At 46.1% G+C, this 26,781-nt stretch overlaps 2 protein-coding genes and 1 long non-coding RNA gene across 4 annotated transcripts; 2 read left to right on the top strand and 1 right to left on the bottom strand.

The window, feature by feature from the left end:
- The first annotated feature begins 8,653 nt into the window (after positions 1 to 8,653).
- LOC123108342 (uncharacterized) lies at positions 8,654 to 11,041 on the top strand. Its single transcript, XR_006451871.1, has 3 exons — positions 8,654 to 9,195; positions 9,727 to 9,792; positions 10,275 to 11,041. It is a non-coding gene; the product is annotated as an uncharacterized lncRNA (long non-coding RNA).
- Positions 11,042 to 15,008: 3,967 nt separating this feature from the next.
- On the bottom strand, positions 15,009 to 15,887 carry LOC123101780 (lysM domain-containing GPI-anchored protein LYP4-like). The gene has a single exon (XM_044523072.1). The coding sequence runs from the start codon at positions 15,885 to 15,887 to the stop codon at positions 15,009 to 15,011; it is 879 nt and encodes a 292-aa protein (XP_044379007.1).
- A 588-nt stretch (positions 15,888 to 16,475) lies between these two features.
- Positions 16,476 to 22,711, top strand: LOC123105882 (uncharacterized). 2 transcript variants are annotated; one of them, XM_044528049.1, is made up of 3 exons: positions 16,476 to 20,756; positions 21,337 to 21,402; positions 21,767 to 22,711. In XM_044528049.1, exons 1-2 carry the CDS (start codon positions 19,235 to 19,237, stop codon positions 21,384 to 21,386), a joined length of 1,572 nt encoding a protein of 523 aa, XP_044383984.1. In that variant the 5' UTR covers positions 16,476 to 19,234; the 3' UTR covers positions 21,387 to 21,402; positions 21,767 to 22,711. The 2 variants fall into 2 exon arrangements, 1 of the variants encoding a protein (XP_044383984.1); XR_006451058.1 differs by having other exon boundaries at positions 16,476 to 21,402.
- The last annotated feature ends 4,070 nt before the right edge of the window (positions 22,712 to 26,781 follow it).

The raw sequence follows: 26,781 nt of genomic DNA, 5'->3' as shown, positions 1-26,781 counted from the left end.
TTATCTGTATATTTTAGGTTATTTTTCTATTGAAACATGCCTACATTTTCATTGTATTTGGTTTTCCGTTGTAATGTGTATGACTCTTTCGATTTGAATCAAAAGAATTAGTACTTCCTTAAGACTTCGCCACACCTTAATTTTTTTTCCATCCTCCGCCTCTGGCTATGAATGTTGGAAACTGTGGACGGTTGACCAGCCGCCAGCAGCCAAAAAAATCACTATGGTAAAATTGATCTGGCGGTCAAAAATGCAGTGCTTGCGGGATGCCTCTAGAATAGCGGGTAGGCGCAAGGTTTATAGGAGAAACGGGAGTCGAGCAAGGGCAAAACTGGTAAACACCCCCAAAAAATTATTCGACACCTTTAAAGGTTTAATTGAATGTTATATTTTTAAAATTTATGTAAAAGGTAAGAATCTTAATATATGGTCATTAGCATTTCAAAGAGCGAGAAAAAGGAAGCATGTATAAATCTTAATGGCCAGTAAATCAGAATTGACCAAGTTTATTTCCATTGTCCGCCTGATCCTTTCCTAAAGAAGGCATACAAATACCAGGAAATACAGCGGCTAGGACGTGCACACAATGGCGCCAATAGTCCTGTCCATGGACGTGCACTGCAATGGCTGCGCCAAGGACATCCGAAAGGCCCTCAAGAAATTTGGTTGTACGTATCTATATACAGTACCTTACCTACGGGTGCGTTCGATCTGTATATAATATACATGTGCGTGCTTTTGGTTGGTTGCAGGGGTGGAGAGCGTGTCGGCGTCGTACGAGACGGGGCTGGTGAATGTGGAGGTGGAGGGCGTGCCGGCGTCCTACGAGATGGCGGTGGTGCTCCAGTTGCGGCTCAGTCGCAAGATGAGGAACAAGCCCGTCACCATCGTGTCCTACGGCGGCTCAGACGAGGATCGGGCGCCTTCCAGCCCTGCTCCAGCAGCGCGCGCGCGGACATCTCCTCCCAACTACCCGCCGCCACCACCGCCGACCAGAAGATACACGCCGCCGTCTCCTCCAAACTATCCTCCGCCATCCCCGCCGACCAGCCGCTCCAGCTCCAGCTACTACACGCCGACGTACTCCCCTCCGCCGACTAGCAGCTCCAGCGACTACCCGCCGGGCGGCTACTACTCCTACTACGCGCCGCCACCCCGGCAGCCGGACGGCGGGTACGGCTACCCGCCGCTGGACGACTACTACAACTACGACCAGTCGCGCGGCGGGCCTTACTACGTGCCCAACTACGCGCCCACCACATTCAACGATGAGAACCCTAACGCTTGCTCCATCCAGTGACTGATCGATGACGACCCAGCGGCACCATCAACGTCTGCGTCCACGTCCAACGCCACCTCCAGTTCCAGTTTTATTAGCCCTCCTCATAAGGTGCTATCGTCGTTTAGTTCCAACTGATAATATAGTAGTACAATATAAAGCTGCAACTCAATAATAAAAAACATCGATAATAATATCTGGATGATAACCGTCCGATTGTTCTATTTTGGTTGGGAATTCTGTGTGTTGGGTCTCAATTAGATTACGTCGGAGGCGTTGAAGTGCTTTTCCCGGAGACTAGAGGACATCGAATTGATCATATGGATGCAAAGTATCACCGAATTATTATCTTCTTAATTTTATTTTCGGTAGAGCCTTCTAAAATGGTTTTTTTTTGGTTGATATTTGTGCATGGCAAGAATGGATCTATCCACATTACGATCACACACCAAGATGGGGAAGTTGCTGACCTTTATGTGGAATATCGTACGGAGGAGGAAGATCACTTTTTTTTCCGGATAAAGTTTAGTATGTTAACAATTATATTCAGCCTCTGCAACATCACAAAATCATGAACAAGTATCACTTTCCTTGCGATGGGCCTGGCTTTGGGGGGAACATGCCAAGTATCTGCATGGGATTATTGTCGGAGTGTTTACTCCCGACACTAGGGATCAAGGATACCCTATATTTTTTAGTTCGGCCATGGTTTACATCAGCAATCATAAATAAGGTATTTGAAGTCCTTTCTCCAACAGAATTACAGAAGGCAATGGACGACCAGTTGTGTTTTTGTCCATCGATTATCACACTCTTTCCTGCTACAACAGTTGTACACCATTCAGAAGATATTCCAAGCCTTCTCTTTCTTTTGCAGCTTCTGTATGTAGTGCAGTAATCTCATAGTATGTCTTTATACACCTCAAATTGTTCACTAACTGATCTAACTTTTTTTTAGAAATGGAGGAGGACCCCCGGCCTCTGCATGTGGACGATGCATGCAGCCACTTTATTAATTATTCACATAAGACCTTACAAAGTCATACAACAGTAAGACTAAAGCCTCCGTCTAGGCAATATGTGTCGCTACTCCTATCCAGTTGATGTAGGGATGCTGATAGTCTGGGCCTACAAACAGACCTCGCAGCCGAACCGAACATCTAAGACCTGAGATCCCAACCAGGACGCCTGCCGGGTATGGGACACCCATCAGTCCGGCGCACTCCTCAACCAGGACGCCTGCCGGGTATGGGACACCCATCAGTCCGGCGCACTCCTCAACCAGGACGCCTGCCGGGTATGAGGCCGCCGCAGCCACCTGCCACCAATCCCTCTTCAGAGCTGTATTGTTGCATCTACCGTGCCAGGTCTCTCTATCATCGACGCCACCACGACGCCAGACAGCGTCGTCCTCCCGCGCGAGTCCATCCTCGTACATCGGGCGCCGAGTCCCCTGCGCCACGCCGCCGAGATCCGCCGTCATCAATGTGTAGGATGAAGCATCGCTCCACCAAGAAAGCCGCCCACTGGTCCCTCGATCCGGTGTACGCCTCCAAGAATGACGCCCCCAAGGAGGAAACGACACCAATGCGCCGCCATCATCCGATCTACTGATCTAGGGTTTCCCCCGGAGGTAGCAGATAGCTGTCTTGAACTTCTCCTTGGCGATGCCTTCAAGAAGGAAACGCCGCATAACAGCGCCGTCACCGCCGGCCTTGGCCAGGTTTTCACCCGGATCTGAATAGAGGACCTCCATCAAGCAACTTGTACATGAACCGCCGCCATCGCTGCCGAGGACTGGGTGGAGAATCCAGGCCGCCGCCGCTTGACCGGCCAGGCACCACCATGGTGCCTAGGCCGGCGTCGTCAGGCCCACCATGCCCGCCTGTAGGCGCTCACCAGATCTCCCGGCCCGCCGAAGCCCATCTGGGTACGGCGAGATCCGCGACCTGGGCCGCCGCCACAGGGGCTCCTCTGTCGCGTTATCGCGTCTGCGCTGACGCTGCTGTCACACTCGCCGCCGGGAACCCGCCAGTGCCCCGCAGTTCCGTGCGCCGCCGCCGCCAGGGGAAGACGCAGCCACCATGCGAGGGGGAAAGCCCCGCCGCCGACATCACTGGCCAGGCTATGGGCGTGGCCTTCGGTGGCGGCAAGGAAGAAGGACGAGGGAGGAGGCCTTTGGGCCGGCGGCTACAGATCGCCCCCCGTGTCGCTTAGGTTCTAACTGAGGGTCCAGGAACCAATACCATATTGCAAAGTTGTCCTAGACTTTCATTTTCTAACTGGAACAATCAAACTCATCGGCTATCTGGTTCCCCCTCTATTTGTCCTTCTTATGGCTTTTATGGTCTGACCGTTTTCCCTTTTTCGTTTTGAAAACAGCTTCGATTCAATATACTTTATAAAACAGCGTGACTGCAACTGTAACTAATTGGGATGCTGAGGGTACAACTTGTAGCTTTGTATTGGAGAACCCACATCTAGATTTTGTTGATCTGCCGGATACTTACCAAGGCCTTTAGTATTGCAATGTGTTGAGCGGAGTTACCATAGGAGCACTTGAAATGGTCCATCCTCTATACTGTCATCTTCATATTCTCTTGTCAAATAGGCAATGAATAATTACTTGAAAATGTAACTGGGATCCCTGACCTCATGCTTCTATAAAACTGATATTAAAAAAATAAAACTTAATTGCATAGTAATATAATGTTTTTCCCCATGTGAATTGCATTTCCACATCTTAAGAGTATCTCCAATTGATGATCTATTTTACATCATCAAAAAGTGGTTAGAATAAAATATACATAACCAAAAATGCTTTTTACATCATCAAAAACGTCCAACTTGAACAGAGGATGTAAAATAGGGCAGCCGCATTATAGCTGCTCCAACACATGATGTAAAAATAGGCCACCAGCTGCGCGATAGCAGCACAACATCAGCCAACAGCAGCTAACAACCGCATATGTTTGAATCAAAATCATCCCAAATTAATTCGTAAACAAACTTAAAAGAATTTTATCAATCCACAATATCAAATTATTACATAATTCATCAAATGCACAACATGAAATGCAACACAAATACAACAAAATTCTTACACAATACGACAAACATAGAGATGAAACGGGCTTGTTTCCCATGCCATGTCCACCACTCCTCCATATATATCTTTCAAAAAGTTACTCATGATTTGGGGAATTCAGATGCAACACAAGCTGCTTTATGGAGCCACCTCCACCTTATTGATCTTTTGACTTGGTGGTGCGCCACATGCTCGAATTAGCGACTTCTCAGAGTACTATGTGTTAATGTTGTATTGTTTTCTTTGAAATGTCGAACTTGTTTAACTAGTAGGAACTCGATGGCTGCATGTCAGACTGCTTCAATTTTTACGAGTTATGTCATGTCTTAGTTTCAGTGAAGTAATGAGTGGATAAGCTGAATTGCCTATCTCTTTCAGATTTGGACACTTTTGGTTACTAGTTTGGTTCTTTTGGCTTTGTAAAATGATTAGAACCGATGTTGCTATAACAATAAGTATGATGCAGCATGAGTACTAGAGAACATATCCATAGTTATGCTCTTAAGGAACTGATATGGAGTTCTCTCAAAAACGAAATTTTGATGTAAAGTTTAGATGTACTCCTATAACATACTGTACTAATTTTCCATCTGAAGTTTTTCTTAAAGGTATGTACCAACTATTAAGCTTCATGCACTAGCCAACGCAACCAAAAATCCGAACTGGTGGAAAGAGCTAGTGAAATCCACATATACTGTAACACCCCCTCTCACGTGTGACGGGAAAGACAAGTCAACACGTGCAACCGGAAGAGAGCGACGGCGCGCGAAACTCACGTATGACTCAAGAGGCCAATACATGGACACAAAGGGGGGCAACGGCAATTTTTAGATAAATTGCGCAAACCAGGACTTGAACACAAGACCTTAGCTCCGATACCATGTTAAGCTTCATGCACTAGCCAACGCAACCAAAAGTCCGAACTGATGGAAAGAGCTAGTGCAATCCACATATACTCTAACACCAACCATCTTATTAGTAATAGCTTCTGCTTTGTAGGTGTCAGGAATATAAGTGCTGACCAACATGGTCTCATTTTATTTAAAATTTCTGCAACCTAGCAACATTCTTTTGGTTATAACTAGAACCAGTACGCAAGGCAGCTCCGCCTAGTGCAATGACTGCTTGCCATCTACGTGGCCTTGGCCTGATCCATCCCACCAAGGTAGTTCCGTCTGAGGCAAAAGTTGAGAATTTTGCAGCACAGCTTGATGCTAAAATTGTTTGATAATAGTATTACAACATCAAGTTATTTTAGAGAAGAGCAATCATTATCGAGTTTTGCTTGCCATTTTGCATAGATATATGAATATGCAAAGCCCTGTGACAACCATAACCAAAACAACCAACAAAAAAAGTTAGCTCACCACCATACAGCATGCAGACATTGAGCGAAAATGTAAGCCGTAAATTCACTAATATTCTGAAGTGGCAGAAAGAGGGTTTTATCTGAAGGATTCTGTTCTATGCCATTAGAGTTCCAAACATGTCTCACACTAGCGCAACGAAAGTCATATTATGGCAATCGCCATGCTTTTTTACATTAAATTCTGTGGAGTAAGATAATCCACTTCCTCGGCCCCGCAACGGAAGATCAGTAGAGTGACCTGGATCACATACATGCTGTGTTGTTGCCTGTTGGCCCCATATTAGATCAACAGACGAAGGCTCCATATTGAACACAAGCTGATCGGCTTGCTGCTGCAGTGGGTTAAGATAGTTCAGCAGGAGAAGGACATGCAGGCCCAACAACTTTGGAGATCTGTATTTCCTACTACACCTGGAGATGTGGTGCAGATATCTGAAACTGAGACCCACCAAGAAATTGCTAAGGACACAAGTGAAAGTGGCGCAGAAAAATTATCCGTGGCTGACACCCGAGGCGATGCTCTGGTTTACATGGACGGAGTTTCGGCGAAAGGACCGTATCTGCTGGATATGCCCCCATTATCTCTAAATTGCAGAGGTACCAAAGGCGATTTCCTCCGCGACGAAATCCTGATGTTTTGATGACACCTGATGCTTGTGGCTGTAACAGAAACACATAGGCATTTCAACTTTTTGATATGAATGTCAGTTGTTGGTTCAAGTTGCTTTCAAATAGGATGGTGTATGTTAGTTGGGAGGTAATTCAGGGGACCAATAGTAAAAGCACTTTTGGCTAAGGAAAATGGAAACCAGTGAACACTGCATTTTGTTCTGAATTTGACTGACACCTGTACCTTTGCATTGAGGGGAAAGAAGTTGAGCATTCCCTTGTAATCTTTGTAATCTGAGCAGAACAACAATAAATAAACACAAAGTTCACCAGGCAAGAAAACGAAATCCATGACTTGTACTACGTAATTTACAAATAAGTGACGTGTTTTACATTGGTTTAGTCTTTAACCTTTAATATCTGCTGTACTCTGTAGTATATGTTTAAAACCTAAGAAATTTTGTAGTACTCAATAAATATTTCCCGGGACAAATCTATTTATACAATCTTGTCTTCAATTCCAATATTTAAAATGATATCAGCGAACCAAGTTCCGACAATTTGATCAAAGTAAGTTCAGTACATCATAGTAGAGAGTACCAGTTCAGCTCCAGTACGTTGCCAACTATAAGCGCCAGCCTTGAGAACTTGGTTGTCAACAACAGAGAAACTCTTCTGTATATATTTAGAATGCACTTGGTCTATCGCATGGTTTTCGGGCACTTCCGTATGTGGCTCAGTAAAGCCTGTTTGAAGGTATACAGGGTCTGGGCCAACTTTTGTAGATTGTATGGTATCCTGCATCGCACCACTGAGCATTTGAGTGCATGACCTCCTCGACCCCATCCACCTCCACGCTTCGTCCTTGGGCCAGATACAAAGCTCACGTTCCCGTCCGCGCCCGATGCCACCCTCCGTCGGCAAGCACATCCCCACCCCTTCCTTCCAAGGTGGTGGTCTCAACCAGTGACCTGGATTCCTCATCTCCGGACCCTGTTCTTGCGGCCATGGAATTGCTCAGACTCAGACCCAGGTGAAAGCTCTGACCGGCTTGCCATTGCCGGCAGCGAAGACACTCGTGGGTGTCGTTTCCCTTCTTGAATGCTCTGCCATGTCCTTTATTTGTTCCCCTCTTCGAGCACGAGGAAAACCCTAGATCCGGTTCTTCAGATCTGATGGCGGCGACGTCACGACGTCGTTCACCTTCTTGTGGGCGCTATCTTGCTTGCTTTGCGGTGTCTCCCGTGTTGGGTTTGTAGTTGACGTCATGCTAGTTCGTTATGCCCCTCTAGTTTCAGGATTGGTGGATTTTGCTGTGTCGTATCCTTTGTTCGCACCGAGGATCCCTTTCTCTGCTTCGGATGCATCCACGCCTTCCTCGTTCGTGCCATGTGTTGTACCCCTCTACTAAATTCTATTTCCTTCGATCAATGAAATGATACGCATTTTTGTGTATTAATGAAAAAAGATAATGTATATTACTCTAAGGCAGCTTTAGTACAACTTGGGAGTACAAAGATTTTTTTACTTTCTCTTTTGAAATTAAATTCTGCTCCGCCTCTTCTTTCTAAAGAAAAAAATAAGAGAAATTCTCCCCCGCCTCCATTCCACTCGACTCGACGCAGCCTGCAGCCAGAGAATCCCAAACCCTAGCCTCGCCGGAATGAGCCGCCCCTCGCCGGCGCCCGCGCTGGACGGCGGGGTCCTCCTCAAAGAGATCCTCGAGGGGATCCTCCTCCGCCTCCCTCCGCAGCCCTCCTCCCTCCCACGCGCATCCCTCGTGTGCACGCGCTGGCGCCGCATCCTAGCCGACCCCGGCTTCCGCCGCCGCTTCCGCGAGCACCACGGCCGGAACAACCCACCGCCACTGCTCGGCTTCTTCGAAAAGGAATTCCGCGTAGACAAGCCGCCCATCTTCAACCCCACGGCGACGGGCGAGCGGGACCGCATCCCACCCGCGCGCTTCTCCGCGCCATGGAGCCTGGGCGAGGGCTGGGAGTTTCTCGGCTGCCGCCACGGCCTCGCCCTCCTCATCTGCCGGGCGCGCCGCGAGGTCGTCGTGTGGGATCCCCTCACGGGCCACCAGCGCCGCGTCGGGTTTCCACCGGGGTGGAAGTCCGTCCAGAACGCTGCGGTGATGTGCGCCGCCGGCGGCGGCCAAGATGGGCATGTGCACGGTGACTGCCGGTTCACCCCATTTAGATTGGCCTTGGTGCGCGGTGATTCTACCGGCACACGCCATTTTGCATGCCTCTATGAGTCAGAATCAGGTGTGTGTGTGTGGGGGGGGGGGGGGGGGGGGGGGGGATATTGCTTCAGTAGAGACCACACATTCGACTTCGACTTGTATTGCGAAGCCCAGCGTCCTGATTAGGAATTCTTTTTGCTGGCTTCTGTCTGGAGGTGCCATCCTGGAGTTTGATTTTCAAAACCAGAGCCTTGCGGTTATCCAGAAGCCGGCGGACGCTCATGCTGCCGACTACTACTGGTCCTTTTACGTGGTACAGACAGAGCATAGTAGCCTGGGCCTTGCTGTTTTGTCATAGACAGATTTTGTAAGCAACATCATCCAATTATGGGAGAGGAAATCTAACTGCGATGGTGTAGTTGGATGGGAGCTGCAGAAAACCATTCAACTAGACGGGCTCTTTTCACCAGGACCGACCATGGGGCAAAATGCGGTGATGATGCAAGGGTACGATGAGGACACCAATGCGATTTTCTTATCTACCTTTTTCGGCAACTACATGCTCCAGCTTGAGACCACACAGTTCACAAATCTTTTTAAAGCACGAAGAAATTGCATGTCTAGCAGGACCTTTTATCCCTACAGAAATTTCTACATTACAGGTAATTCCTTGTCTCTGTCTGTCATAACTCCGCTTGTATTGGTACATTCAGCATGAGCTTCCTGATGAACCGGTAAGCAGCAAGTGGGCAACAACTGCGCTAAAACTCTATTGCGAAAACATTTTATATCATAAGTATTATTTGATTTCCACATGTGGAGTACTATATATCTTCGTATCAATCATAAATTCATAATAGCTATTGGCATCTATATTATCCTACATTGGAAAAACATTACTAGTTTCATTGAACCCGAATAGTATTGAGCTTTTGTTTTTTACCCATTTGGTATTACTGGAAGGAAACCTCTCCAGAATAGTAATTCTGTTTGAAACCTCTGGACAGCTAAACAGTCCTAACATGTAATTCATTACTAGGTAAATGATAATTGTCGCTCTACCTTGTGCCTAGCAGTAGATGCTGTTCCATTTCCCTATTCCTACCTTTGTCATAAATGGTAGTTTTTGCCTTCTCATCATTTTAGCTCTTCCACGAATTTTCTTCGGTTTATTGGAATCCTTTTACCTGCAGGTAGCAGAGTTGGTGGTCAAGATGGTGGAGCTGAAATGTCAATTAATTAGATGATTGTCCCATTAGGTATGCTAATGTGCTATGTTTGTTGAACAGGTTATGTCGATTTTGCTGTTTTAATATATCAACATTCGTAAATATGGACGATTCAAATGTTTTATATAGTATTGGACCTGAAATAGTAGTAATCATTATCAGAGATCAGTTGATGATGCTGTCTTTGGACAAGTGAATGATGCTTCTGCTTCTACTTTGCTTTTGTTTATCCAATCTATACAGTATATATTAATTGCTGTAGCTGTTCGTTTCCTTATTTTGTTAGAGCGCTATGTTGCTACTGCTTGCATATTCTGTTAATAATTTCATCACTCGAACACTCTTACATACATATTGTTGGGTGGTATAAATTGATCGCCCTAGCTGTTTGTTTCCTCATTTTCCATTCAGGGTCTTGTTCACTTGTTAGTACATGACAAATGCTATTGATTGTTTCTCGAGTGAAGTGTTTTTCATATTTCCCTGCAACTAACATGATATCCTTATTCCAGGCTTGTGCTTTGGGGAATTCAGATGCAATGCAAGCTGCTTCGTGGAGCCACCTTATTGTTCTTTTGACTGGGTGGCGGGCCACATGCTCAAATTAGTGACATCTCAGAGATGGTCACCACAGACCTGACAATTTCATTGTATCTAAGCTGCATTAGTACTGACTGTTGTTTCATGTTTTATTGTTTGCTCTGAATTGTCGAGCTGGTAGACTGAAATATGCTGCAAGCCCTGCAGATTAGCTATTTAACTAGTAGGAACTCAGTGGCTGCATGTCAGACCGCTTCAGTTCTTATGTCATGTCCTAGCAAGTGTGTACTGTTTCAATGGAGTAATGAGTGGAACTGCCAATATCTTTCAGATTTGAACTCCTTCCTTTACTAGTTTTTATAGTTTTAGTTATGAAATGATTAGAACTAATGTTGCTGTAACAGCAAGCATGATGCAGCATGAACACTAAAGAATATATCCATAGTTATGGTCTCAAGGAACTGGTATAGAGTTCTCTTAAGAAAGATTTTTTTTTAATGAAAAGTTTAGTGTGAATGGGGTGTATCTTCTCAGATTTGTTTGCCCACCTCTATATTTTAACTTGCAGGCGGCACCCATACATTGGCCTTCTGTCTTTGTTTGTCCTACTGAAATACTAGTTTCTTTCAGCTCCTTGCTTTTCACTGACTCACTATTTTTCATGTTGATCAGAGAAATGTTTAACTTATTTGCCTTGAAAAGAATCAGCCATCATCCGTGCCATGATGAGTAGATCTTTATCTTCTTTGCGAAACCGTGTGCATCGATTCCTCATTCTTGTGACTGATAAGCAGAGCAAGGAACAAGGTTTGCGCACTTGTTCAACCTCAGCAATTCAGGAATGCATTTCAATTGGTGTTGGAATGTTGCTGTAGAGCTACAAAGCAGGGCATGCGGTGAATAGCACCGAAAGTTTCCGAGTTCTCTCCTGCCTTTGCTTATGACCAATGTAACTACTACTCCCTCCGTGCCATATTAATTGTTATTGAAACAGATGTATCTAGACATATTTTAGTGTTAGATATTGCCGTTTGAGCGGCAATTAATATGAGACGAAGGGAGTATATTCCAAATCAATGAAGTGCACCAGATGGCTTTAACGTAAAAAACAAACTGCGACCCCGAATGTTCTTCATAAGTTCTGATGTACCCCCTCCGTCCCATAATATAAGCATCTTATATTATGGAACGGAAGGAGCAGTATTGTTTGTTGCAATAATATCTTATATTATGGGACGGGGGGATTAGTATTGTTTCGACCACATAAGATCAGTTTCACGAAATGCAAGAACTGTTACACCTATCATATTCCCGATGTTCAGACTTCAGACGATCAAGCAAAAGCAACAAAGTGAACACCTTTTGTTTTGGCAGTAGCTTAGACTACCAAATTTAAGAAGTAGCAATGTCATGAAGGAGAGGGATGGCTTCAAAGGTAAAGTTATAGCAGCGAGTTGAAGAATCATAGACGCCATCTTCACCATCTCCATGAGTTCCATGTGCATGGCCTACACTTTCAAGTAGAATGAGATTCTCTAAACTCAACCCCCTTTAAATCTTGCTATTTGTGCTTGATTCTTTGGGATTTCTTGGTGAATTCTTGATCCGTATGGATTGTATCTATCATCATATCGTGTGTTGTGTGTAGTTCCATTAGTTTATGAGGAAATGGGTAAACACCTTGTTGAAGTATTGAATTCAAATGGTTGTTGTTTCTATATCTTGTTTAAATTCTTTCATGAGTTTGCGTGAAGACCGGCAACATATTCCTTTTTGCCTTTATGGACTTAGAAGGATACACCATGGTTGCATTAATTGATGTTGGGATGTTTCAGTGACATAAATATATCCCTGATTTTTGATGCTATTGTACATAGGAGAAACACATGAACCCTTTGATCTTAATGTTGTGGCCGGGTGATTGTGCCTTAATTATCTTATTGTGCCACTCTAACCCCTTGTTTGTGCATTTTGGAGACTCAAACTAAATTATAGTAGTAGCCTCTCATAGTGCAAATAATAAATACCCAAAATTACTGTAAAAAAACTACAATTACACCATTGATAAATGATTATTATTTCCGAGACCTTCATCTTGTCAAGTTAGATACCTTCCTTGGTAAGAACGAGGCATGTGTCCTAAAAAACAACTTCCGATGTCTTTCATCTTGTCTAGTTCATTGACAGATAAGACCAACAATCTGATTTGAAAATAATGCTGATTTATGTTCTTAATAAATATTTTCCCATCGAAATTAATTGTCACTCAAACGGATATATCTAACACTGAAATAGTGCTAGATACATCTATTTGAGCGACAACTAATTCCGGACGGAGGGAATACTATAAAAGAGATATTTTACATTTTATGTTCCCTGGTGTTTTTAACGGGGTATCATGCTCAAAGGCTCATGTTGCTGGCCCCGCTCAGGATAAATTTCTATGGAACAATGCCTAACAAAAAGAAGTCAAGCACAAGAGTTAAAGCGGTTTTCTTCATCAAGCATGGCAAGGCTAAACTATTCTCGATAAATATGAATAGGTTGAGGCCATGTAATTTGCTCTCAATAATCATCCATTTTGTAAATTAGCCTCTTGAAATTATCCTAGTAAATAAACAATTTAATCTGGTAGTTCGTCATCGGTATGCAAACAGGTTTTGTTTTTGACAAAGAGGCCTCTTTGACAAATGAGATAAACCAAAAAGGGGTTGATCGTGCTTAGCTGTGTTGTGTTTTTGAGATTTTCTTTTTTGTTATTTGATTTGACACGTGGGAAAGATGATGTATTTTTCTTTATAATGCCGTGTTTTGCTTGACACCGTGATTTTGTGTTATCTATTACTCCCTCCGTTCTTTTATATAAGGTGCATTTGTTTTTCCAAAAGTCAAGCAAGTGCATGTGTTGACCGTGTTTTTAGCAAAATATATCAATATCCACTATACGAAATTTATGTCACTTGACACATCATGAAAATTAGTTTCATATTTTATCTATTAAGTATGGCAGATGTTGTCAGCTTATTCTATAATTTTGGCCAAACATTTGAGTGGTTGACTTGCACGGAAAGCAATACAGCTTATAAACTCATACTCCCTCTGTCCCAAATTACTTGTCGTAGAAATACACATATTTTTAGTTCCAATTATATCTATTTTAGTTGAGTTTGTGTAAAAATCAAATCGAATACATCTATTTTAGTTGGGAAACGTTTACTGCCGGGACGCCGGCCAAAGCGTTGCACCGGACGCAGGCGGGTCTGGCGATCGCTCAATCATACGACGGGAGCACCCCCAGAAAAAAGTTACGGGACCACTCTTTTCCCAATCGTTTTTTTCCTCATCTCCTGCTTCCCCACGAACACCTCATCTCTTTCTTCCCCACGAACACAGACACCATGGCACCTGCAGCACCAGGAACCAGCCCCCGCCCGCGCCACCAGCACACACGCCTCCGGCCGCGACCGCGGCACCCTCCCCCATGCGCGCGCCCCCTCACCCCATTCGCGGCTTCCATTCGTTTCCTGCTGGAAGCATCTCACGTCCCTGATGGTTGAAGCTTTTTCCACCAAGGTTGAAGCTTTTTTTAACCGACGGTTGTAGCATCTATGCGATGGATCACGCTGTTCCATCATCTGTCATCGAGGTCGCAGTTTCTCGTCGCCGCACTGTTAGCACACGGTCACCAGGGTGGTAGCAAAAGTGCGCACCGGTGGTAGCAAAATCCTAGTCACCGTGGTCACCCGTGTCGCCGTTCGTCGCACCACCTCACACCGGTTGCAGCAAATTCGCTCGCCGATGGTAGCTTTCCCGCTGTCGGTTGCAACAAATTGGCAACCCGTTTTCGCCGGCCACACTTCATCGTCTTCCTGGTTGTAGCAAAAACGACAAGTGTTTGTTGCTTTTCTCGTGCCGTTCGCAGCAAAATTTATGGACAAAAGCTTAACCGCGAAAAACACCTTCGAGCGGCGCAGGAAAAGCTTCAACCAGTCTGTGAAAAGCTTCAACCTTGAAAAAAAAAAGCTTCAATGGCCATGGAAAAACAGCTTCAAGCCGGCATGGCCGTTGATGGCATGACGATGCTGCATCGCCACCGAGCTCCAGCCATCGCTACGCGGAGCTGCAACCAGAGGAGGCAGCTGCTACATGTGTGGAGCCGGGCACGAGGAGATGCATATGGCAACCGGCGACGAGGATGCCGCGGTGGAGCTTCAAGCTCCGTTTTTCTCACGGAGGTACAGTGAGGTGTCGGCGGAGCTCGAGGCCGTTGCAATTTTTATCCCAGAGGGCAGGGGAGGGTGGGTGTGGGGAATGACTGCGAGGAGGACGAAGCGGGGTTTAGATCTGAGAGCATCTCCAGGCGCGCCCCTAGGAGCTTTTTTTAGCACCGGCGTTAAAAAAATGTCCCAGTCGCACTTCCACAGGCTCGTTTTGCGCCGGATTTAACAAAAACTAGGGCCGGCGCTCGCAAGGCAATCCCAGAAAAATCGGGGGGCAGTTGGGGGCGCCGGCATTAGTTTTTGGCCGAAAAAGGCCCACTGCCAGCCTATATTCTCTCTCTCCTTCCTTTTTCTAACTACTAGGCCCACCACGTGCAGTGTCCGCCGCCCGCATGCAAGAATCTCCTCCATGCTCCACCAGCCCCATCCGCCGTCGCGGCCTGCGCCGGCTCCGGACGGGCGAGTGCGGCCGGCGAGCGGGCGCGGTCAGGGCTCCACCGCGCCACCCGAGCTCGCCTCTCCGGCCGGATCCCGCAGGCGCGGCCGGCTCACCTTGGTGCTGCTCGATGCGGCAACCGGCCTCTGCCTCCTCACCGCCGCTGGTCGCGGCCTCGCCGCGCGCCGGCCTCTGCCTCGCCACCTGAGCTTGTCCAAGAACGCGCCGTCGCCGTCGCCGGCTAGCCCGTCGGAGCCGCACCCGCTCATCACGTCGGTGGTCGTGGTCTGGTACCTCTTCGCGATTGCCGGCACGGTATCCCCGTTGCCCACCCTGCCGAAGCACGCGCAGTGCAGCAACACGAGCAGCGCGGTCCCGGCGTCGACGGCGCCTTCAGCGTCAAGGACGCCGCCGTTGGAGTCCCTGATCCAGTCTGGGGCGGTGAGGCCATCGTAGACGCGCGAGAGCGTGTCCCCCAGGCGGTAGCGGACGGAGGTGGCCCTGCGGACGCGGCCGGAGCAAGCGCAGGGGACCGGCACGCGCAACGCGAGGCCGACCGGGAGGATGCGGCCGGCTAGCCCCGGGGCAGCAAAGTCGATGGCGTTGGCGGCCAGGATGGCGAGCGGGTCGACGGCGAAGAGCACGGCCAGCTCGGCGAGTTTGAGGTCGGCGTGGAGGGCGGAGGAGAACAGTGTGGGGCAGGCCGTGGCAGAGGCGCAGGGCTCGAGCAGCGCGGGCTTGGACGCGGCGCCGGGCGGCCCTGTGCAGGCGACCGCGGCGAGGAGGAGCAGGAGAAGGAGGCGGCGATGGAATGAGGTGGGAGTGTGGGACTGTTGACTTGGATGCTCACGGCTTCCAGATGGTGGCAGGTTGGGGAACGCGCCGTCGCTGTCGCCGGCCAGCCTGCCGGAGCCGTGGCCGCGCTTCATCGCCACTGAGTAGGCGATCCGCTAGCCAGGCGGTTCGCCTGGTGGTGGTGGCTGGGTAAGGGCAACGAGTGGATAAATATCCACCACCAGGTTTAATTTTCGGTATCTATAAATCCCGAACGTCAGGATTTAAGAATTTCAGTCCGAACGTGTTTTCTATCATTAGATCCTTAGCACGAATCTTAGAGCAAGGACATTATCCACGTCAGCGTCTTTTTCCGTTCGGAGAAACAGGGCATTGTCGCGAACGCCTCCTGCCACACATCTCTTATCCATCCTGTTAGACTGTACTGCTCTTGTATATCATGTAAACTGAGAAGATTAGGGAGAACTGATCACCACTATCGATTATGCTCTAGGCAGTGCCATATATACACTTAGGACGGCAGCCCAGGGAGATCATGGGTGCTCCACTACTAGAGATCGTGCGCCACTAACACTGCAGGAGGGCGTCACGATCACACGCACGCTCTACACTGTATGCCATCGGCTATACGTATACACATGCGATATACAAGAGCAGTACAGTCTAACACATCCACCCCTTCGCCACTCTGTCTCGTCCACTCCCCCCCTCCCCCCACCCCCACTCACGACGTCATTGCCGGCGACGAGGCCAGGCGACCGTGGATACGGGAACAAGGGCGGCGCACCCTGCAGCAGCTGCCCTGCGTCGCGCCGCGCGTGGACTTGCTCCGCCCGCGTCGGCCGACCGAGCAGGAGCACCAGGAGCCGCCCTGGCCGCACTTCGACGGGCACCTGTCCGTCACGGCTGCCCTTGTGGAGGTGCTCCGTCGCCCCGCGTTGGCCGCGCAAGCAGGAGCACCAGGGGCCGCCCCGACCGTGCATCGATGGGCAGCTCGCCGTCGTGGCTGCCCCCGCCGTGTCGTCGCGCGAGCAGGAGCACTAAGCGCCGCCCCAGCCGCACACATAACGGACACCTCGCCGTCGCGGCTGTCCCCGTCGCGCCGCGCATGGAGGTGCTCCGTTGGCCCGCATCGGCCGCGATCGGGAGCACCAGTGCGAACAGGAGCGCCAGGGTCCGCGACAGCTGCGAATGGTTGGGGCGACGGCTGGGCGCGGTCGCTGAGGGAAGCCGACGACTATGGAGGACATCGAGCGGCGGTGGCAGGCACTCCCGCTTCTGTTCCGATGGCAGCCTCTCCCGCTTCTGCTCCGAGTAGATCAACGACGTCGTGAGCCTTTGACCCCTCCATCTAGGGCATTCTAGGTACAAGATGCATCCATCCATCTCATCGCTATGATATTTTTGTTGAAGCCACAAGTCTGATTGATCGATGATTCCACCTCTGTTTGAGTCAGTATTACCATGCTTGTTTCATTTGTTTTGCACTGCCTTTCAATAGAAGTTTAGTAGAGAGTGCCAAGGAATTTTTGGATATCCATACTTACTGCTAATACACCTCATGTAGTGTTGCTTGTTGAGTCAAGCAAATTTGCTCGATCAATTTGAGTCCATCTTTGTTTGTTTCAGTAATAGCATGTTTCAGTTAACTGTCGGAGTGATACATCGAGTCCACCTCTGCATGTTTGGCTGATTGGGTCAGTATATATGCCCCTTTTAAGAACATGGCAGATATATCTTTTGTAGCATGGCAATTTTAACTTTTTATTTGCCATGGCAAATTCACTTTTTATTGCCAAGACGATGGCAATTTTTAGCAAATAACCATTCACATTTAGATTACGAACCACGGCAAATATCATTATTTAACCATGACAATTTTATTTTTTCCGTTGCTCATGTTAAATTTTAGTAATTTACCATGGCAAATTTAGTTCATAGATGCTGGCAAGTAGTTTCTCATTAACCATGGCAACTATATTTTTCATTGGTTCATGGTAAGTTTAGTAATTAACCATGGAAAATTTAGTTTATATATCATGGCAAATTTTTTGTTCCATTTTTTTGTGTGTGCGTAGATCATCGCAAATTCCTGCGACCACGGCAACTTATATTTGGACAAATTTCAGTTTTTCGTACAAACCATGGCAATTTTTTCCGTAGCACGACAACTTATTTTTTTATGAGAAGTGTGCCTCATACATCGTTGCAAATTTCGAAATTTTTTTTTGGATATTCATACAATAATTGTATGATCTTTTTATCTTCATAACATGTTTCTTCTATGAACATGGCAATTTTTACTTTGTACTTACTACAGAAATTTCATTTCTATTGACATGGCAAATTTACTTTTATTGCCAAGACGATGGCAATTATTTAGCAAACAACCGTCACAAATTTAGTTAATGAATCATGGCAAATTTAATTAACGAATCATGGCAAATTTAGTTAACCAATCATGGCAAATTTAGTTAAGGAACCATGGCAAGTTTATTTCATTGATCAGGGTAAATTTTATTATTTGACCATGGCAAATTCAATTCATAGATCATTATACACGAAGTTTTAGTTTCTCATTCATTACCCATGGCAAATTTATTTTATTGATCATGGCAATTTTTAGTTTGATGTATCTCCATGGAAAATTTTATTTTTTTAATTCCCAAGGAGATGGCAATTTTTAGTAAATGACCATGGCAAATTAAGTTTACGATTCATGGCAAATTTCATTAGTTACCAATGGCAAAAAAAACATTGATCATTGGAAATCTAGTGTTTTGCCATGTCAATTTTGAACTTATAAATCATGGCAAATTTAATGTCCATGTCTCATGGCAGTGCCAAAATGGTGCACTCATGATAATATTCACATTTTTTAAACATGTTAATGCATGGGGTAATGTGCATCACGGTAAATTTAAATCAACGGCAAATTTACACCACTTTTTGGCCACCATTTGGCAAACTTATAGATTTGGATTTGCCATCAATGCTTTTTTTTTCTGACCATTGAAAATTTTCTTTCTTTTTGCTTCTTGTCAAAATTACCTTTTTATGCGACCATGGCAAATTTAGTTTTATGGTCACGGCAATCTTTTTCTATGCAACATGGCATTTTTTGTTGTGCTGGCCATGGCTGTTTCTTTACGCCCACGGCAATTTATATTTGAACAAATTTCAATTTTTCATACAACCATGGCAATTTATTTCCTGTAGCACGGCAACTTTTTTTGTACGTCATGAAATTTTTGCTAGTTGCCATCTATCATGGCATTTTTCTTTTTCTATAGGTACTGTGGTAGCCTCAACAATTATAGCAATTGATGTCTAGATTTTTGTGGCATTTTTATTGTACAGTTTTTTTGTCAGTTTTCCAGTTGGGTTGTCTTTGTGTTTTTTTTACTTTTTAAAATATTTTTTGCAAAGGGAATCGTTTGGGCCAGCAGGCCTAGCAAAAGGCCAGCTGACGTGGGATTCGATGGATGGTTCGGGCTGGGGGAAGATCGCAACGAACGAAAACGTTCGGTGGTACTTCCCTGCTGCACGAACGATTCGTTCGGATCGCTCACCACCCACCCCGAACGTTCGGGAGATATTGACGTCCGGCAGTCCCACAAGCGGCGGAAAAAATGCCGCTGCAGATGATCTGGCGGCCGCTATATCGGGCGGCTGGGGCGCGATGGGCCGGTGCGCCGGCGCCCATCAGTCCCCATTTTATACCCACCCCCTACCCCTTCACTCGAGTCTCCACTCGACGCCGACTGCGGCCACACTCCCGAACCCTAGCCTTGCCGGAATGAGCAGCCCCTCCGCCGCCGCATCGTCGCCGGCCCCCGCGCTGGACGGCGGCGTCATCCTCGAAGAGATGCTCGAGGAGATCCTCCTCCGCCTCCCTCCGCAGCCCTCCTCCCTTCCGCGCGCATCCCTCGTGTGCACGCGCTGGCGCCGCATCCTCTGCAGCCCCGGCTTCCTCCGCCGCGTCCGCGAGCACCACGGCCGGAGCAAGCCACCGCCGCTACTCGGCTTCTTCGACGAGGCATTCTGCAGAGACAAGCGGCCCATCTTCAAGCCCACGACGATGGGCCGGTGGGACCGCATCCCACCCGCGCGCTTCTCGGCGCCATGGATTCGCGGCGAGGGCTGGGCGTTTCTCGGCTGCCGACATGGCCTGGCCCTTCTCATCTGCCAGAAGCGCCGCGAGGCCGTCGTGTGGGACCCCCTCACCGGTCACCAGCGCCGCCTTGCGTTTCCACCAGGGTTCTGCAGGAAAAAGGGGAGGCTCGTCCAGAACGCGGCGGTGATGTGCACCGCCGCCGTCGAAGACGGGCATGTGCACGGTGACTGCCGCTTCACCCCATTTAGATTGGCCTTGGTAGGCAGTGATTCTGACGGCACACACAACTTTGCTTGCCTGTATCAATCGGAGTCCGGTGTGTGGGGGGATGTTGTCTCACTAGAGACCACACGTTCGACATGTGTATGTGTTGCAAAACCCAGCGTCCTGGTTAGAATTTCATTTTGCTGGCTGGTTTCTGAAGGTGGCATCCTCGAGTTTGATTTTGAAAGCCAGAGCCTTGTGGTGATCCAGAAGCCGGCAGACGTTAATGTAGTAGGCTACCACTGGTCCTTTCTCGTTGTACGGACACAGCACAGCGGTCTGGGCCTTGCTGTTTTTCCCGAGCCAGATTGTCAGAGCGGAGATTGTCAGAGCGGTATCATCCAATTATGGGAGAGAAAATCTAACCGTGATGATGTTGTTGGATGGGAACTGCCGAAAACCATTCAGCTAGATGGGCTCTTTTCATTTGAACTGACCGGGAAGTCAAAGGCGGTTATGATGCAGGGGTATGATGAGGACAGCAATGCGATTTTGCTATCAACGTTTTACGGTGAATACATGCTCCAGCTTGAGTCCACGCAGTTTATATATCTTATTGAACACCAAAGCAATTACATTAGAACCAGGACCTACTATCCGTACAGAAATTTCTATGGTACAGGTAATCCCTTGTCGCTGTCTGCTCTTGGTGTATTTAGCATGTTCTTTCTAATTATTGGCAACTGGCGAATGGGCAGGAACTGTGCTAAAACTATATTGGCAAACCATTTTATATGTAATGTGTTATTTGATTTCACAGGTGGAGTGCTATGTATCTTGATTGATCTTGATATTAATCATATATTCATAATAGTTATTGGCATCTTTAATATCATACATGGGAAAACATTGCTTGTTCATTGAACCTGAATAGTGGTTAGTATTGTCATCAGTCACTTAAGTTTCTCAAATAAAAATAACGAGCTTATTTTAGTTTCTTTACCCATTTGACATTGCTGGAACGAATCCTCTTCAGAATAGTAATTCTATCTGAATACATTTCCTCTGAACAGCTAAACAGTCCTAACATGTATAATTCATTACTAGGTAAATGATGATTGTCTCTCTACCTTGCGCACCTAGCAGTAGATATGGTTTCATTTCCCCATTCCTACCTTTGTCATAAAGGGTAGTTTTGCCTTCTCATCGGTTTACCTCTTCCATGAATTTTCTTCGGTTTATTGGGTTTCTTTTGCTTGTAGGCAGCAGAGTTGGTGGTCGAGATGGTGGAGCTGAAATGTCAATGCATTAGATGATTGTCCCATTAGGTATGCTAATGTGCTAGTATGTTTGTTGAACAAGTGATGTGGTTTTATTGTTTTTCTACATCAACAACATAAATAAATATAGACAATCCAAATGCTTTATATAGTATTAGAGCTGAACTGGCTGTAATCATTAGCAGAGATCAGTTCACGATGATGCTTCTGATTTTATTTTATTTTGGGCAAGTGAATGATGCTTCTGATTTTATTTTATTTTGGTATCCGATCTGTACAGCGTAGATGAATGTGTGTCTAAAATCCCAAATGGCTATGCAATATGATTCCAAGCTCAATGATATTCATTTGTTTCTTGCAGTGAAGCGTTTGTCATATTTTCCTTGCAACTAACAGGTCATCCTTATTCCAGGCTTGTGCTTTGGAGATTTCAGATGCCATGCAAGCTGATTTATGGAGGCATCTTATTGTTTATTTTTTTGACTTGGTGGCATGCCACATGTTCGAATTAGTGACATCTCGATGATGGTTATTACAGACCTGGCAGTTTCGTTGTATCTAAGCTGCATTAGTACCGTACTGGTCTATTGTTTGCTTCGTAGTGTCGACAACGTAGACTGAAATATGCTTAGGTGCCCACGGGTTAGTTATTTAACTAGTAGGAACTCGGATGACTACATGTCAGATGGTTTCAAACTTTCAATTGTTATGTCATGTCCTAGCAAGTGTGTACTGTTTCAATTGAGTAATGAGTGGAACTGCCTATCTCTTTCAGATTTGAACTCTTTTTGTTACTTGTTTGTTAATTTGGCTTTGAAAATGATTAGAATTGATGTTGCTGTAACCGCAACCATGATGCAGCATGAATACTAGAGAATACATTATATATCCATAGTTATGCTATTAAGGAACTGACAAGGAGTTCTCTTAAGAAAGAAATTTTGATGAAAAGTTTACTGTGTACATAGTACATACTAAATTTCCTATATGAAGAGTTTCTCCAGGTATGTACCAATCATCATACTAGTGACTGCTTCTATGTTGTAGATGTCAGCTAATATAAGTGCTGACCAACATAGTTCCATTTTATTAAATTTCATACAACCTATGAACATTTTTTGGTTATAATTAGAGCCAGCTATTGTGATTTGTGGATGTAAAAATGTTCGTCCCCCCATTAACTTAGTTTCAATTCTTGGGCACATGCTTGGAAGATGTGGAGGTCTCAAGTAATGATTTGGATGTAACACAACACCCATGTAATGTGAGCAATGGCTGAGAGCTAACAGGTGGAGGGATGAATTGTGGGGCTGGCTCGGTTGAAAGAATATACCGATTCAGCAGCAGAAAAGGGTATTGGCTAAGACGGCGATGATTTTTCAGCAAGTTTGTCCTACAGAAATAGTTACTTTAATTTGCAGGCAGCATCCATACATTTGCCTTCTTGTACATGGTTTGTCCTACTGAAATACTAGTTACTTTCAGCCCCTTGCTTTTCGCTGAATCACTATTTTTTATGTGGACCAGAGAAATGTTTCTCTTCTTTGTCTTGAAAAGAACCGCCATCATCCGTGCCTTGATGCGTATATCTTTTTCTTGTTTGCAAAACTGTGTGCATCGATTCCTCGTTCCTGTGACTGATAAGCAGAGTAATGCACTTGTTCAACCTTCGCCATTCATGAATGCATTTCAATCGGGGTTGGAATGTTGCCGTAGAGGTACAGAGCAGGGCATGTGGTGAATAGCACCGGAAGTTTCTGAGTTCTTCCTCCGTCCCATAATGTAAGACGTTTTTTGACACTATCTGCGTCTGCATGCCGTATCTGAACCCTGCGACGTACTACTACGTGGCTGGGTCGTCACCAGCTACTAGCAGACTGCTGCGGATGGGCAGGCTTCCACCTTACAACACACGCGCTCCTTTGACCTAGCCAGCCGCCCCTCCAAAAAGCTAGGGTACTCTGCCTCCCACCAGCGCTGGCGCTGGTCCGTCCCGTCTCCGGTGGCTTTAGGGTCATGGAGGCGGAGTGGATCTCGTCCCTGGCCGGTGGGAGGGCTCTGTTTTTAGATCTTTTTTCGATCTTTGTTATGGTTTGTGTCCTGTTCAGGAAGGCGAGACGGCGGCGACTCCCTAAAGATGGAATAGAGGTCTCACGCCTAGTCCCCGTTTCGGTGATGCGTCCAGCATCATCGGTGGGCGTGTGGAGTTGTGTCTCCGGCTGATCTGTCCTTAGTGGATTTGCTCGGATCTGTTCGTCGTTCGTCTTCGTTCGTGTGTCTTCAGGTTGGATCCTTTTAATCTACACTCTTCATCTGCGGCGGTTGCTGTTCTGGTGCGTTGGTTCTATGGGGCCTTAGCACGACGACTTCCCGACTGTCTACTACAATAAGGTTTGCCCGGCTCCGATGAAGGAGGGGCGATGGCAGCGGCGCGCCTTCGGCTCGCTTCAGTGCTTGTAGTCGTCGCTAGGTGGTCTACGGATCTGGATGTAGTTTTTATTATTTCTAGTATTCGTTGTACTACCATGATTGAACATGAATAGATTGGAAGTTTTTCCCGAAAAAAAAAACGTCTTATATTATGGTACGGAGGGAGTATGAACAATGCAACTTATATATAGATACAGAGGTAGTATTATATTCCAAATCAATAATGTGCGCCAGGTGGCTTTAACATAAAAGAAAAACTGCGACCCCTGAATGTTCTTCACAAGTTCTGATTTATTGTTTTGACCACATAAGACCAGTTTCCGAGTAGTATGAAATACTAGAACTGTTACTGTTACACCTTTTTTTTTCGCGGTGTGTCCTTTCTGTGATTGTCCGGGCAAAATGCAAAAAGAGAGATACATGTGGAACCACACAAACTGGCTGTAGTTAGCTCTTTTGAACTTGGCTCGACAATAAGTTAGCCCAATGCAGTATTCATACTCTCAGAAAACATCATTGAGATACTCATTTGCAATTCAAAATAGCATTCGGACTACAGTGAGGATTCTGTTGACATGAGTTAGATAATCACAATTTGAAATATACGCCAATTTAAAATAACATTCGGACTATAGTGAGAAGTATTTGTCCCTGGATGAGATACAACTTAAGCAAACAGAATGATAAAGGCAGCTACGGAACGGCACACCTCCCGACTTCCAAGAAAGAAGGGGCGACTTTCCTCCTAAGGGCTTTCGCCGCCACTAGTTTCCCTTGCCTCCGAGTGCCTTCCGGTGGGGGGCTCACCTTGGTCTGGGATGGTATGTAATCTCTAGTCGCCCTAGCAACAGTTAGGGTTAAGTCTAGGTGTGTGGCCTGCGGTGGTGAAGCAATGTCGCGATGGGCAATGAGGAATAAGACCTCCCTGTCATGTCCTTTCTTCAGTGATGTTGTTTGGCATTGATGAAGGGCGTGTGGAGCTTCAATTTGGGCCAGATCATGGGACTCATCTTTTTGGCGTGGGTTCTACCAACTAAACGAAGAAGTTTTTGATTGTCTAGGTGACTAGCGACATCCTACTAAGGGGTGGAGTCATGACGTGATTTTGTTCCCTGGTTCCTTTTCCATCCAATGAAGCTGAGCCAATGCAACTTTGTTGGGGAGCTTGCAAGGTTTGTGCCCTCCTCCTCTGTCTGGCTAGAGTTGGGATTATCTCCTGGGCCTCCTTTGTGCTAGTTTCTCCATGATGACAATCTGGTCACACTGTGGTCGTCGGCGTCGTATAGTCTACATCCGCAACTTATCCACCGCTGCTTCTTCAAGTTCCTAGGTTTCAACAAGGTTGCTCTAGTAATATGAAGGCTTAGAGGAGGCCACAAGCTTTGCTAACAGCGTGCTGCCAGTGGATGCGAAAGGGAGACAATTATGATTTTATCAAGGACTTTCTTATGATTTCATATTCTTTTAAGGATGTTCTTCTAAGTGTTGGTTTTTATCTAATACATGGCCTTGAGCCTTTCCGCGAAAAAGATATGAGATACCGGAACGGAAAAAAGCAAAAAAATTATTGTACTTTCACGCCTCACATAAATAACATAAGATGTGCATTATATAGAGGAGTATGAAAAGGTACTAATATTTGGTGGCCTTCATTACTTCATAGAATATTATCAAGTCCTAAAGCTCCTTATCTAGATCGCCAAATTTAATGTTGCCCAAAAGGAGTTACACCAACTTAAACCTCAGCTTGCTGACCCTTCCAGGGTACATACCTCCCAAGGCACCCTCTCAAGCCAGTCCCCGTGTGGCGAATCTTCATCACATTCTGTCCATCAATGGCCGATAGACCTATCTATTGACATGATGAATATTGCACAATCCCACCCATGCTTGAGTTGATGTATATCCTATTCGATGTCACCTTCTTCCACAACCAGTAGCATCCAATTAATGAAGAGAGGTGCTCAGATGGCGGGTGGCTTGGGAGTTTGTGTGGCGAGAGATATTGTGGTGGACAAGTCGCGGAGGATGCTGGCAAGTGGCATCGAACACCAATAAGGACTAGTGTGTTCCTCTTTCCTGATCAACTTTCTCATTGCCATTCGAAAAAGTAACAACCCACAGGATGTTTAGGTCAACTCCCATAGCAAATGTATCTTGAGCTCTGTGAGCAAAGAATCGAGCAATGTTGGGGTCAACATATCATATGTGATCATCTCAAATCATGTTTGCCATATGATTGAAGAACATATGTATGTTGCTTAATGTCCAACTGAACCTATAAGGGAACTTATGTTGTGGTGTGAGTTCTTGCCAACACATTGTCCATTCTCTTGTCCTTGTGCTTTGTCATTCTTCTTGAGAACAAGTTCATCATCGGCTATCTTGACCTAACTAGATCATTGATGACGTGTGCACTGGTAGAAAAAGGGCCTATAGTCCCGGTTCGTAAGGGCCTTTAGTCCCGGTTCCTGAACCGGGACTAAAGTGTCGGTACTAATGCCCCGACCCTTTAGTCCCGGTTCAACCCAGAACCGGGACTGATGGGCCTCCACGTGGGCAGTGTCGGCAGCCCAGGCAGGGGGGCCTTTGGTCCCGGTTGATGACATAAACCGGGACCAATAGGCTTCCACGCGTCAGCATCTGGCTGGAGCTGAGGTTTTTCTTTTTTTTTAAAAAAAGTGGCTGTTTTAGGGGTTTAGGGGGTTATTTTTAGGTTGTTATTAGCTAGCTAATAGAGAGAAGTGTCCTCTCTTATATCTTCATCCTTGGTTTACCTACGCTACTGCTATGTTCATTTCACCCGCAGATATATATATATATATATATATATATATATATATATATATATATATATATATATATATATAATAACTCATGCATGCTCGCATCATACATCATCATATATAATAACAAGTCCTACTAATTAATCAAGCATCATCATACAACTTCTAATCGTTATTAATAATAAGTCATACGATCATCATCCTCATAGTC

This window comes from Triticum aestivum, chromosome 5A, assembly GCF_018294505.1.
Source record: "Triticum aestivum cultivar Chinese Spring chromosome 5A, IWGSC CS RefSeq v2.1, whole genome shotgun sequence".
In the NCBI taxonomy this organism is placed as follows: Eukaryota; Viridiplantae; Streptophyta; class Magnoliopsida; order Poales; family Poaceae; genus Triticum; species Triticum aestivum.
Note: the sequence above shows the minus strand (reverse complement) of the source record. Positions and strands in the feature narration are given on the sequence as shown.

Bases quoted from the DNA above. Each gene is read 5' to 3' on its own strand.
- LOC123105882 (XM_044528049.1), top strand. From the start codon at position 19,235: ATGGATGGTTCGGGCTGGGGGAAGATCGCAACGAACGAAAACGTTCGG. The intron at 20,757-21,336 runs GTAATCCCTTGT...TTTTGCTTGTAG, and splicing joins CAGAAATTTCTATGGTACAG to GCAGCAGAGTTGGTGGTCGA.
- LOC123101780 (XM_044523072.1), bottom strand. From the start codon at position 15,887: ATGAAGCGCGGCCACGGCTCCGGCAGGCTGGCCGGCGACAGCGACGGC.